The 12,014-nt window shown below is 39.3% G+C and overlaps 1 protein-coding gene across 1 annotated transcript in view; it reads left to right on the top strand.

Moving 5' to 3' along the window:
* LUZP4 (leucine zipper protein 4) overlaps positions 1-11,089 on the top strand; it is a 45,425-nt gene extending 34,336 nt beyond the window's left edge. Inside the window, exons 2-7 of the mRNA XM_006901582.1 lie at positions 483-596; positions 3,220-3,320; positions 9,664-9,791; positions 10,374-10,576; positions 10,778-10,865; positions 10,903-11,089. Coding sequence (XP_006901644.1) covers positions 483-596; positions 3,220-3,320; positions 9,664-9,791; positions 10,374-10,576; positions 10,778-10,865; positions 10,903-11,089 — 821 coding nt within the window. The remainder of the gene's footprint in view (positions 1-482; positions 597-3,219; positions 3,321-9,663; positions 9,792-10,373; positions 10,577-10,777; positions 10,866-10,902) is intronic.
* Positions 11,090-12,014: the final 925 nt, after the last annotated feature.

Genomic DNA, 12,014 nt, shown 5'->3' with positions numbered 1-12,014 from the left:
GAATGAATGGAATTCCAAAATCTCTGTAGATGTTCATTGAAATGAAAAATAAACAAACTAAATTAATAAAAAAATTCTTGGTAATACAGGGTGATTAAATGTGATAGAGTAGTGTGGGGAAAAAACATGTGAAACTGTGCCATAGAGATTAGTAAGTAAGCACAAATTTCCCATCTTTCTCCCTTGAAGCAGCTGGTAGATTCAAACTGCATGCCTGTGGGTTGGCAGCACAGCTCCTTACCACCAGGCCACCAGAGTATTAACAATTTCCAAAATAGAGACTATGAGAATGGGTCCAAATCCGGCAGGATTTCGTTCTTTTGCACACAGAGTCACTATGAGTGAGAGCCAACTTGATGACACCTAACAAGATAATGTGTTCCCAAATGGTCCAGCATATAATTACGTAGAATATAAATCACTCATTTCAGATGGGCTGTTTGACTTTTCCCCATTCTCTTCATTTTGTGTTTCTGATACAGATGACATAATAGCCTTTGGACAGATAAAAGATACAGACACTGAAGAAGAAAACAAAAAGACACAAAGCCCTAAAGCAGAGAGAGCAAGTATTCAGCAGCAGCAGTATGTTGAAGGTAAAGTATACTAAACACATATCGTACATAAAAGTGTCTGACAAGAGTCCAGAATAAGAGTCACATAGTAAAGTGGTCTTTGGCTGCGGGGTGGGGGTGGGGGTGGGGCGATATAACAATGAAAACTTTTTTTTTCCAAAGAAAAAAGCGAACTGGGGAGGAGGGCAGAAAGGAAAAGGTGCAACAATGAAGGAATGGAAATCCAAGTTCTTTATAAACTTTCAGTAAAAATATCAATTAAAAATAGTATCTGAAATATTTGTAACTAATTATACAAACTCATGAAGTGGTAATGTTATTCTCAAGTTGCATTTAGTCTCTTGCTTTATTTTTCTTGTAAATAGGTACCAAGTTGTTATGTGTCAACTGCTCTATCCTGTGCCATCCTCACCATCTACAACACTGTTTTGTTGTTATGTGCCGTCGAGTCACTTGCGACGACTCATAGCGACCCTATGTACAATAGCCCTCAACCATAGCGACCCTATGTACAACAGCCCTCAACCCTGCTCTGTCCTGTGCCAATCTCACTGTCTCCAATACACCCATCCCGATTACCCCAATTACTGAATCAGTCTACCTCATAGAGGGCCGTCCCCTCCTGTGCTGTCCCTCCACCCTACCAAGCATGTTGTTCCTCTCCAAGGACTGGTCCCTCCTTACAACATGTCCAAAGTATGTTAGACGAAGCCTCAGAATCCTTGCCTTCAAGGAGCCGCCTTGTTTAACCATTTCCAGGATGAATTTGTTTGTTTTCCTTGCAGTCTGTGGTACCCTCAATACTTTTCTCCAGCACCAGAGCTCAAAGGCATCAATTTTCCTTCTGTCCTCCTTAGTCATTGTCTGACTCTCTGATGCATAACAAGGGATCACAAAGACCATGGCCAGTGTCAGATGCACCTTAGTCTCCAGAGATTCACTATTGTTCTTCAGTACTTTGGAGAGGTCCCTAACAGCAGACTTTCCCATGGCAATATGTCTTTTAATTTCCTGGCTACTGGTGCCAAGAGTGTTGACCTTGGAGCCAAGCAGACTAAAGCTGTGAACAATCTCAATCTCTTCACCATCCATCCTGATGTTGCCAATTGGTCCAGTGGTGAGAATCTTTGTCTTCTTGACATTGCACCTCAATCCATATTGGAGGCTGCAGTCCTTGATCCTCTACACCAAGCATTTCAGGCCTTCCTCAAACATACTTGAGCCTATTGTTATGGTCAATCCATCTTGTTGAAGGGCTTCTTACAATAGCCCTCCACCTTTCCAAGCATGATATCTTTTTTGAAGGACTCCCTCCTAAAAAACATGCAAAAATATGTGAGACAGAGTTTCACCAAACTTGCCTCCAAGGAGTACCCTGATTGCACTTTTTCCAAGACAGTTAGCAGTCTGTGATTATTTAGTGCTCTTCTTCAGCACCACAGCTTAAAAGGATCAATTCTTCTTCTATTGCCTTTACTCACTCTTCAGTGCACTCTCAGATGCATAGCAAGTAATTGGGAAGATCATAGCTTGGGCACACCTTAGTCTTTAAACTGACATCATTATTCTTTAGTACTTGAGACAGGTCCTTGACAACCTATTTTCCCGGAATGACTCGTCTTTTGATTTCTTGACTACTGGTATGAAAGGTTTTGATTTTAGACAGGGTGGATAACAATGCCACATCAAATGGAAACAAGACCCTAAAAATTGTACTTCCTTGCAGGATTTCAAGTTGATAAAAGTTAAGTATATGAGTTGAGAAATGTTTGTACCTGTTTACAGGTATGGATGGTTGTTCCAGTTCCACTTTTAAGATTCAATGCAGTAGAAATAAGAGCATGATCTCTATAATCTGGGCACCAAGGCGTCAAGATCATTTAGGGGAGAAAAAGTTATTGTTGAAGGGAATAAGTGGTGGTGGAGATCATTAAAAAATGCACTTGTATTTCTGACCATGTCTACCAGTTTGGTATACATATTTTAATATGAATACACTGAGATTGCCACAATAGCAAAATCTTTTAACTATTAAATGATCTCCATGGTCTGCTCAACAAGTTGGAGCCATCTTGACATTGTGCATATTTTAAGTCTGTGACTGTTGTCTACCTACTTTTATGATACAGTTTTCCTTCACTGAATTCCACAATGGCTTTCTTTTCTGATAGAAGAGAGGATAGTGATTAGAATGAGGCAGAGCAGCTAAAAATATTGTACAGTGATCCATTCTCATTTTAACTAAGTATAGAATTGATCCTTTGGAGATCCACATTCCTTGATAATTTTTAAAGTTCTTTTTACAACCAAAGAAAGCAGACAATAGAGGCAACTGTAATACAAAGCACTTTTTCTACTCAAGCAATATTTCCATTATTCAGAAGATATGACTAATCTTTAGTGGGGCATGAGACAAAATCTGAGGTTTTACATGGAGTTTTAGACATACTAAGGTAGGTAAAGAGGAATAGTATGGTAAAGGCTGTCCTAGAACTCAGTTTGCTCCTGAAGACATCAGAGCAATAAAATAACCATAACCTAGCAAACCTAATACATATTTAAAGATAATTACATCAGAGGCAATACTTCTGAAAGAGAGTTGAACTTAGTGACTTAAAATAGAGAAAATAATTCTTTCTCAAAGGAAACCCACGTTTAAGAAGCAATGCGGAGTTAAGAAACCATGATGAAACAGCATACCAAGACCCTTCTGAATTGATACCTAGACAGCATTTAATTATGCAGGTAAGCAAGTACCAAGTACGTGAATGAAACACAATGTATATGAATAAGTATATGCATACTAATTTTAAAAAAGAAAAAGAATGAATATAAAATGTCTTGATTGTAATATATTTTTAATGTTAGGGATTATTTTAAATCCTATGAAGAGCAGGCATTATTTCTTTGAATGTTTTTGTAGTGCCTTGAACATAATTTTAATTCAAAATGTGTTAGTTGATTTTTTCCCTCCATAACTGTTTTTTATAATTGGTTTGCTTACAAAGTTTGTATACACTGTGTTCTACACTATTCTTCATACATATTGTGTCTCATATAATAATTCTCATGTATTATGTTTTATAAAGTTAATCATTGGAGCTTGCCCATCATTACCCTGTCTTTTCATCCAGATCGTTTCCATTTCCTTCATCCTTCCCTCTACTCACAAAACTTTGCAACCCTGTGGTTTCATCCCTACCCATCCTCACCCTTCCTCTCTAACCCCTTCCCCTCTTGCATTCCCATACTTGTTTTATTAGTTATCCTTCTATTTTTACAATAATGGCATTTGTCCTTACGAGACTGAGTTAGTTTACTCAGCATAATGCTCTCTAGTCTCTCCCTAGTTCTGTAGTATTTTTCAAAACCGTTGCTCCTGATTGCTGCATAGTATTCCATTGTGTAAATGTACTACATTTTCTCAATCTATTCCATTGTGATTGGACATTTGGGCTCCTTCTATGTTCTTGGAATTGTAAATAATGCTGCTATGAGCACTGGTGTACAAATCTGTTTGTGTCTCAGTTCTAGTTTCCCTGGGGTATTATTCCTAGTAGTAGAATAGCTGGGTCATACAGAGTTTCTATGTTCAACTTTATGAGGAAATGCCAAATTGCCTTCCAGAGTGGTTGTACCCTTTTACTATTCCACCAACAGTGTATGAGAGTTCTCACCTTTACACATCCTCTCCAACATCTATTGCTTGCTGCCCTGCTAAAGCTTGCCACTGCTACTGGAGTGAGATGATATCTCATTTGTGGTTCTGATTTGCATATCTCTTATTGCCAGTAATTTTGAGCATTTTTTTCATGTGTCTGTTGGACATCTGAATGTCTTCTTCTATGAAAAGTCTTTCCATGTCTTTTGCCCATTTTCTAATTGGGTTATCACTCTTTTTTTTTTTTTTTGTGAACCTTGCCATATCCTATACCATCTCCACAATCTCCTATATACTTGAGCCCATCGTTACAGTTACTGTGTCAGCCCATCTTTTGGGGGACTTCCTCTCTTTCTCTGGCCCTCCACTTTTCCCAGCATGATGTCCTTTTCCAAACACTAGTCCTTTCTGACAACATGCCCACAGTATGTGAGATGAAGTTTCAGCATTCTTGCTTCAAGGGTGTATGTATCATGGCATGCACCCCATCTGCACTTCCTCCAAGACAGGTTTTTGCTTGTTCTTTTGGCAGTCCAAGGGATACTCAGACCATGAGATAGTCATTCCATAGGATATACATAGAAACGAACTTTTATTATTTACAGAAGAAGCATTGTTGTTGAGTGCCATCGAGTCAACTACCACTCAGCATAATACTATGAACAATAGCTCTGAACTCTACTCTATCCTGAGCCAGTCTCACTGTCTCTGACACACTTATCCTCATTACCCTAGTTATTGTATCAATCCATCTCATCCAGGGTCTTCCTCTCCTGGGCTGTCCCTTGACCCTTCCAAACACAACATCCTTCTCCAAAGACTGGTCGCTCCTGGCTACATGTCTGAAGTATGTAAGATAGAGTCTTAAAATCCTTGTCTCCAGGGAGCAACTTGGTTTCACCCTCTCCAGGGTAAAGCTATTAGTTCACTTGACAGTCCATGGTATATCCAGTATTCTTTTCCAGCACCACGTGTACAAAAATAAAAATTCTTTGGTGTGTAATCCCTCTGACCCAGAAACTCTCTGAGCAGAGTTGAATCTTACATATACCTCATCTGCCTTTTTTGTGTGTGAGTGAGGGACTTAAACAAGACATTTTTGACAGGCTGGTTTTACCTAGCTTCTAAAAGCAGTCCTGTAAATATACACATACTATAAATATACACATGCCCTATTGGACTGATAGGTAGTGTCATGACGGATGGAGAGGAGCTTGAAACTGTCAACAGTTTCATCTTGCTTGGATCCGCAATTAACACCCTTGGTACCAGCAGTCAGGAAATAAGGAGATGCATTGTACTGGGAAAATCTGCAGTTAGCAACCTCTCCAAATTATTGAGGAGTAATGATATAAGTTTGAAGACTAAGGTGTGTCTGATTCAGGCCATAGTCTTTGCAATTACATGCTATGAATTTGAGACCTGGACAATGAATAGGGATGACAGGAAAGTAATTGACGTCTTTGAGCTGTGGTGTTGGAAAAGAGCACTGATGGCCAAGAGAACAAACAGATATGTCTTGGGGAGGGTGCAGCCGGAGTGCTCTTTGGAGGCAACAATGATGAGGCTTCACCTCACATACTTTGAGCATTTTGCTAGCAGGAGTTATTTCTTGGAAAGGGACATGATGTTGGGAAAGGTGGAGGATTAGCTAAGGAGAACAAGACCCTCAGCCAGGTGGATTGACACAGTGACTGCTACAGTGGGCTCTTGTGTGTCAGAAATATGAAGATGGTGCAGGATAGAACAAGGTTCACATCTTCTCTTAATAGGGTTGCTGTAAGTTGTACTCGACTTGATGGCACCTAGCAACAACCACCACCTCCCATAAAATGTGGTCCTGCCTACTCCTGGTCTCCTCCTAACCAGGTAGTTTACTTAGGTAGGCTATAAGGTTAATGCTGTGCTATAAAGTTAATGCTATGCGTACTCCACTAATATCACAGCTGAGGAGGCCAAGAGGTTACAACTTGAATGTTTATATTCCAGAGCTACATGAACCATCCTGGGTGTGTAGGGAGAGGAGAAAGAAAAGACCCATCCAACTCTCTCCCTTCTTGAGACTTGTGGCCACAGAGGTCAGTTGGATGCTCCAAGTTCATTTACAAAGGGAGCTCTTTTAGCCTTGTGGGTAAAGAGTTGTGCTGCCACACCAAAGGCAGGTGATTTGAATCCACCCGCTTTTCCACGGAAGAAAAAGTGACCATTTCCTCCAATGCAATTTACAAATGTATGCTTTACAGCCTCTGAAAACCTTCGAGAAGGTCAGCTATGAGTCAATTCCTACTTGGTGGCACAAAACAGGTTGATTTACATATGTTTTAAGTGTGGGATGGCTATTTTAGAAAGGCAGCCAGACCAAATTTACTGTTGCCAGGCTGATTCGTAACTATGGGACCACTAACCAAAAGGTTGACAATTCAAATTGACCAGCTACTTTGTGGGAGAAAGATGGGTTCCTCTCATAGGTAGCTCTAGTGACCTAGTGGTAAGAAGCACTGCAATCCCAATGGTACATGGTTTGAGCCCACCAGTTATTCCACCAGAGAAGGACTGGGAATTTCCTCCTATGTGATTAAACTGCTTCTGAAACATGCTAGATGGTCAGCTATGATTTAGTTATAACTCCATCACACACAACAACAACCCTCCTGTAAAGAGTTACAGCTTTGGAAACCCAATGGAGGGTCAGGATAATTGGGAATCAAGTAGTTCACAGCAGTGGGCTTCATTTGGATTGATAGAGTAGGACAGTTCCTTAGGGTTTTAAAGGCTATAGTCTACATGGGTCGCTATGAGTCGCAGGCGACTCGACGGCACATAACAACAGTCTAAGGAGAGTAACGAAAAGAAGCAGGTTGCTACATCAATCTCAAGAGGTAGCTTGTTTGAACTAGGGATCTTTTGGTTAATACCCAAGCACTTTAACCACTGTGCCACCAAGACGCCTTTGAAAATCCAAAAGGGACCTTTACTTCTCAGGTTGTTGTCAAGAACCAGACACAAAAATTCAGACTTAGATGTTGGTCTCACAGCCACCTCTCTTGGCTTTTGTGTGTGGTTCCTGTCTATACAATTTAGAAAATTGTACATTTAGGAAATGATACATTTAGAAAATTGCTTCTTGCCCTCCTCAGTAACCTCAGTATTAGACTAGTTAAGGGAGGAATGAGGAAAATATGGGCACTAGACTGGTTTAAAAGACTGCACACAAGGTGTGGAATACTTTATTTAAAAAGTGGTAACTGGCCCCTCCCCTAAAGAAACACTGTATCAGTTTGGGAAGCTGATCAAAACCTTCACCACCAACCACCAAGGACAATAATAGACTTTAGGAAAGATAGGCTGCACTCAGTTGAGATGCCAGCATTTCAAGTCCTCCTAACTTTAAGCAAGCGAAGGTTGTATCATCTAAATGAATATTTGTACCCCTGTGTTCATAGCAGCATTATTCACAATAGCAAGAAAATGCTAACAACCCAAATACCCATCAATAAATTAATGTATTGAGAATTATGGTACATTCACTCAGTGAAATACTATTCTGCAATCAGGAGTAACAATTTTGTAAAATACTCTCTAAGATGGTAGAGTCTGGAGAGCATTGTGCTCAGTGAACTATCTGTCTCATAAAGATAAATACTGCATAAGAGCATTATTGTAAAAACAGAAGGCTAACTAGTAAGATGTGGATAGAAGACCAAAAGGGAAGGAAGAGAGGGGTATGGGAGCAGAGTTGGAGAGGGAGGAAATGACTAGGATAACAGAACTTGGTGAATGGAAAGATGAGGAGAAGGATTTAGGAATGATCCAATGAGGACGTGGAAAGACTGGATTATAGGCATGGATCAGTCGTGAACAATTTTAAAAAATACAACAGGATTGACATTGGGGTTAGGGGGAGACTGAGAAAGATGGGATAAATAATGTATACTGCATTGAAACAGATGAGAAAGAGAACTGTTTAAAAGGGATATGTCATTAGGTATTATTGTCATGACAGGAGTCCAGAACGAAGGCTGCATAGTGGAATGGACCTGGAGGGGGAGGGATTGTAAAACAATTAAAGAATTTTTCCTTTACTTTTCAAAGAAAAGAGTCTATGGGGGGAGGGGTGGGCAGGGAGAAAAGTACAACAACAAATGCATGGAAATCCAAAGTCTCTGTAAATTTTCATTAAAACTAATAATAATAATAAAAATAGAATGTATAGGAATGATTGTATGAAACAGTGTGAATGAAGGTATGTGTGAAACACAGTGTACATGAATGAAACACAATATATATGAATTTTGTATGTAATCCAATATAAAATTCTTAAAAATTGTGGCTGTATGTGGAAAACACTTATCAGTACCCAGTGTAACCAGTACCTATCTTAGCTCCTTTTGGCACCTGGTGAGTTGGTATGATCCCCCTACCAGGGCTGCTACCCAAGCTAATGATGGTGTCTTATGCCCGCCTTATCTAGTATGAGTTTGCTGATAAGGTACCCATAGTGCTGGCCTGACAGACATTTGAGAAATATAGTCCAAATTCAGTTTAGCGGGACTGAGACTTTATTAAGCGATTTGTAAAATCAGACACTCAAACCCAGAGAAAGAAGCAGACTGGCACCCCTTCCACAACCTTTTATCTCCTATCTTAAGTTTCTCTCATGAATCCTCATTACCTGAGTAATATGGGGTGTACATTCTTTACCACATATTGTCAAGTCTTATCTCCTCTATTATAACCCCAGATCCCGATGGCCTGCAATGTCAGGTAATAGTTTGTTTCCTTTATTTTCTTTAACCATGAATATGGACCAGTCTAAAGTTTATTTGTTACACTATAGGAAGTTAAAGTGTTCTCATCAGATTATACAAACACAGAAATATTTTTTGAGAGGAGCATGTTGCATCTCCAGATATTTGGAGAATTAATGTAAATTAATTCAGTGAATAGTTATTAAATGCCCTCTTTATAATTCTATGCATGGTATTATCTGTGATACTAAGAGAAGAAAGACATGTAATGCAAAGGAGGATGCAGTAATTGTTCTAAAGAGTATAAATCATATATTGTAACTATGCAAACTATGTAACTTTCTGAATTGAGGTAGTTAGGAAAGTTGGTACAAATTACATAGGATGAATAGATTTTTTAAAATTATTGCAGTTGTGAACTTACTTATGCTATGGTCAAAGGAGGGTAAATGAACAGAGAATATTTATAAAACAGTATTTTCAAATTGAAAGCATTCTAGTTGAATATTTTTTTAGAAATTTGAGACTATTTTGAAAAGCAGTTTTGAAAATTATAAAAGTAAGGCTGTGGGATTATAAAAGAAACATTTACTCATAGAAGCAGCTTTGGCCAAACATTACAACTTGATGAAATCATACGTTATGCGTTGTTGTTTTGCAAAATTTTGGTTCTTTGCAGGTTGCTTGCACTGATGATTTCCAGGCCAATTCAGAGAAGAATGAGGGCCAGTCAGAGAAGAACTATCATCAGGCAGAAGGAAATCAAGACAATTCAGAAGAAGCTCAAGACCAGTCAGCAGACCATCAATATTGCTTTGTGATAGGTCATAATGAGGCAGAAGTACCTGGTGGTGAACCAGAGAGGCCCCTTGATGACTTGAGATCTAAACGATTTTCAGAGGGATATCATACCTACATAGAGAAATATTATGACTATTTAAGAATCTCTAATGATGGTTCAGTAAGGTGTGATGAGTTGGAGAAATCTAATGGTAGTTCAGAGAAGTTTTATAGCAACTCAGATATATTTCATATTCATTCGGATTTATCTGGCATCAGTTCAGAGAAGTCTTCTTGCTATTCAGAGGGGTCTAGTGGTAAATTGGAAATATCTATGACCAGTTCAGAAAAGCCTTCTGGCAGGTTAGAGAAGTCTTATGGTCATTCAGAGAGATCTAAGAGCAGTTCCAACAAATCTTGTGGCCAATCAGAGAGATGTTCTCATGACCCTTTAAAGATCTCCCTTAGCAATTCAGAGAAATCTAGTAGCAGTTCAGAGAAGTTTCAAACTCAGCTAGGAAGATCCAGTTCTGAGAGTTCCAGTGACAATTCTGAGAGGTCTTGGGGCCGTTCTGGCAGGTCTCGTCGCCGGTCTGAGAGATTTTGGGGCCGGTCAGAGAGGTCTCGTGGCCATTCTGAAAGGTCTCGTGGCCGTTCAGAGAGATCTAGTAGAGAATCCGAGAAATCTTATAGACTACCTGAGAGAGCTCATCGAGAAGCTGAGAGATCTCGTAGAGTATCAGAGCATCATGTTCTTCCAGAGAGAGCACATGGCTATTTTGAGAGATCTCATGGGTACTCAGAGAGAGATCGTAATTATTCAAATAGATATCGTGGCTACCCAGATAAATATCGTGGCTACTCAGGTAAATATCGTGGCTACCCAGATAAATATTGTGGCTACTCAGATAAATATCCTGGCTACCCAGATAAATATCATGGCTACTCAGATAAATATCCTGGCTACTCAGATAAATATCCTGGCTACCCAGATAAATATCGTGGCTACTCAGATAAATATCCTGGCTACTTAGAGAAATCTTATGGTGAATCAGAGAGATACGGTAATTCAGAGAGATATCATGGCTACTCCGAGAGATCGCGGGGCCATTTAGATAGAGATCATGGTCGTTCAGAGAGATCTTGTAGCCACTCAGACAGAGATCGTGGCCGTCTGCAGAGAGCTCGCAGCCGTTCAGACAGAGATCGCGGCCGTTCAGAGAGATCTCGCAGCCGTTCTGAGAGAGATCGCGGTCGTTCAGAGAGAGGGTTTGATCATTCAAAGAGAAATCGTAATCATTCCGAGAGGTCTGATGGCCACTTAGAAATGTTGAATGACCTGTCAGGAAGATACCGAAGATACTCGCCGATAGGAAGATCCAGATCATCACCCAAAATTGCGTGCACAGTTGACAGGTAAAAATATAATAAATAATAAGAATGATAAATGATTAGAACATTATATTGAACTGTGGGTTAAATGGGAAGGGGAGAAAAGGAAAAATACTTTTAAAAACTAACATTCTGTTGAGTGATGTAGAAATTTATATGCCTGTGCTTTAATGGACAAATATGTGTATATTGTAATAGAAATTGTATGGTGATAAAATATTAATAGGAAGTTATAATGTATAAATGGCCTCAATGTTTTTATAACTTGCTGATGTCCTCTATTATACTCTTTCCCAAAGTTACAACATCAAGTGTTTTTACCTAAGTCTGACTTCCTTGCAGAGCCCAAACTTTTCTCCCAAATAGTCCCCATTAATAAAAATGTTTTGACCTGGTGCCCCATTCCCATTTGAACTTCTAGTCTACTAAGCTAATTTTCTTAAAAATCACACCCCACCTCCCACAAAAGAATAAGGGGGTGGGGGAACCCAGTCAGTTACCATAGAATCAGCTCTGAATCTTGATGACCTCATGTGTTTCAGAGTAGAACTGTTTTCAGTTGTTGTGATTAAGTACCAACCCTTTTTTTCTGAGGCACCTCTGGGTGGATATGAGCTGCTGACTTTTTAAGAATGAGCACTGAAGTCTAATAAAATATTCTAAATTGATAATATAAAACTCCTGGTAATAAATTTCTGTATTTCCCTCCTCTATTTTCATAGTCTTTCAAAGAGTCCTTAACAGATAGCAGCTGAACTTTTCTACTTTCCTTAAATAAGACCTGGTGAGAGGATACCTATTCTGTGCATTGATGCAACACTAACCTTTTGAACACATTTTTAACATATTGTATATATA

This window comes from Elephantulus edwardii, unplaced genomic scaffold (assembly GCF_000299155.1).
Source record: "Elephantulus edwardii isolate Elephantulus edwardi_28Jun2011 unplaced genomic scaffold, EleEdw1.0 scaffold00336, whole genome shotgun sequence".
In the NCBI taxonomy this organism is placed as follows: domain Eukaryota; kingdom Metazoa; phylum Chordata; class Mammalia; order Macroscelidea; family Macroscelididae; genus Elephantulus; species Elephantulus edwardii.
The sequence above is the reverse complement of the archived record's forward strand: the minus strand, read 5'-3'. Positions and strand labels throughout refer to the sequence as shown.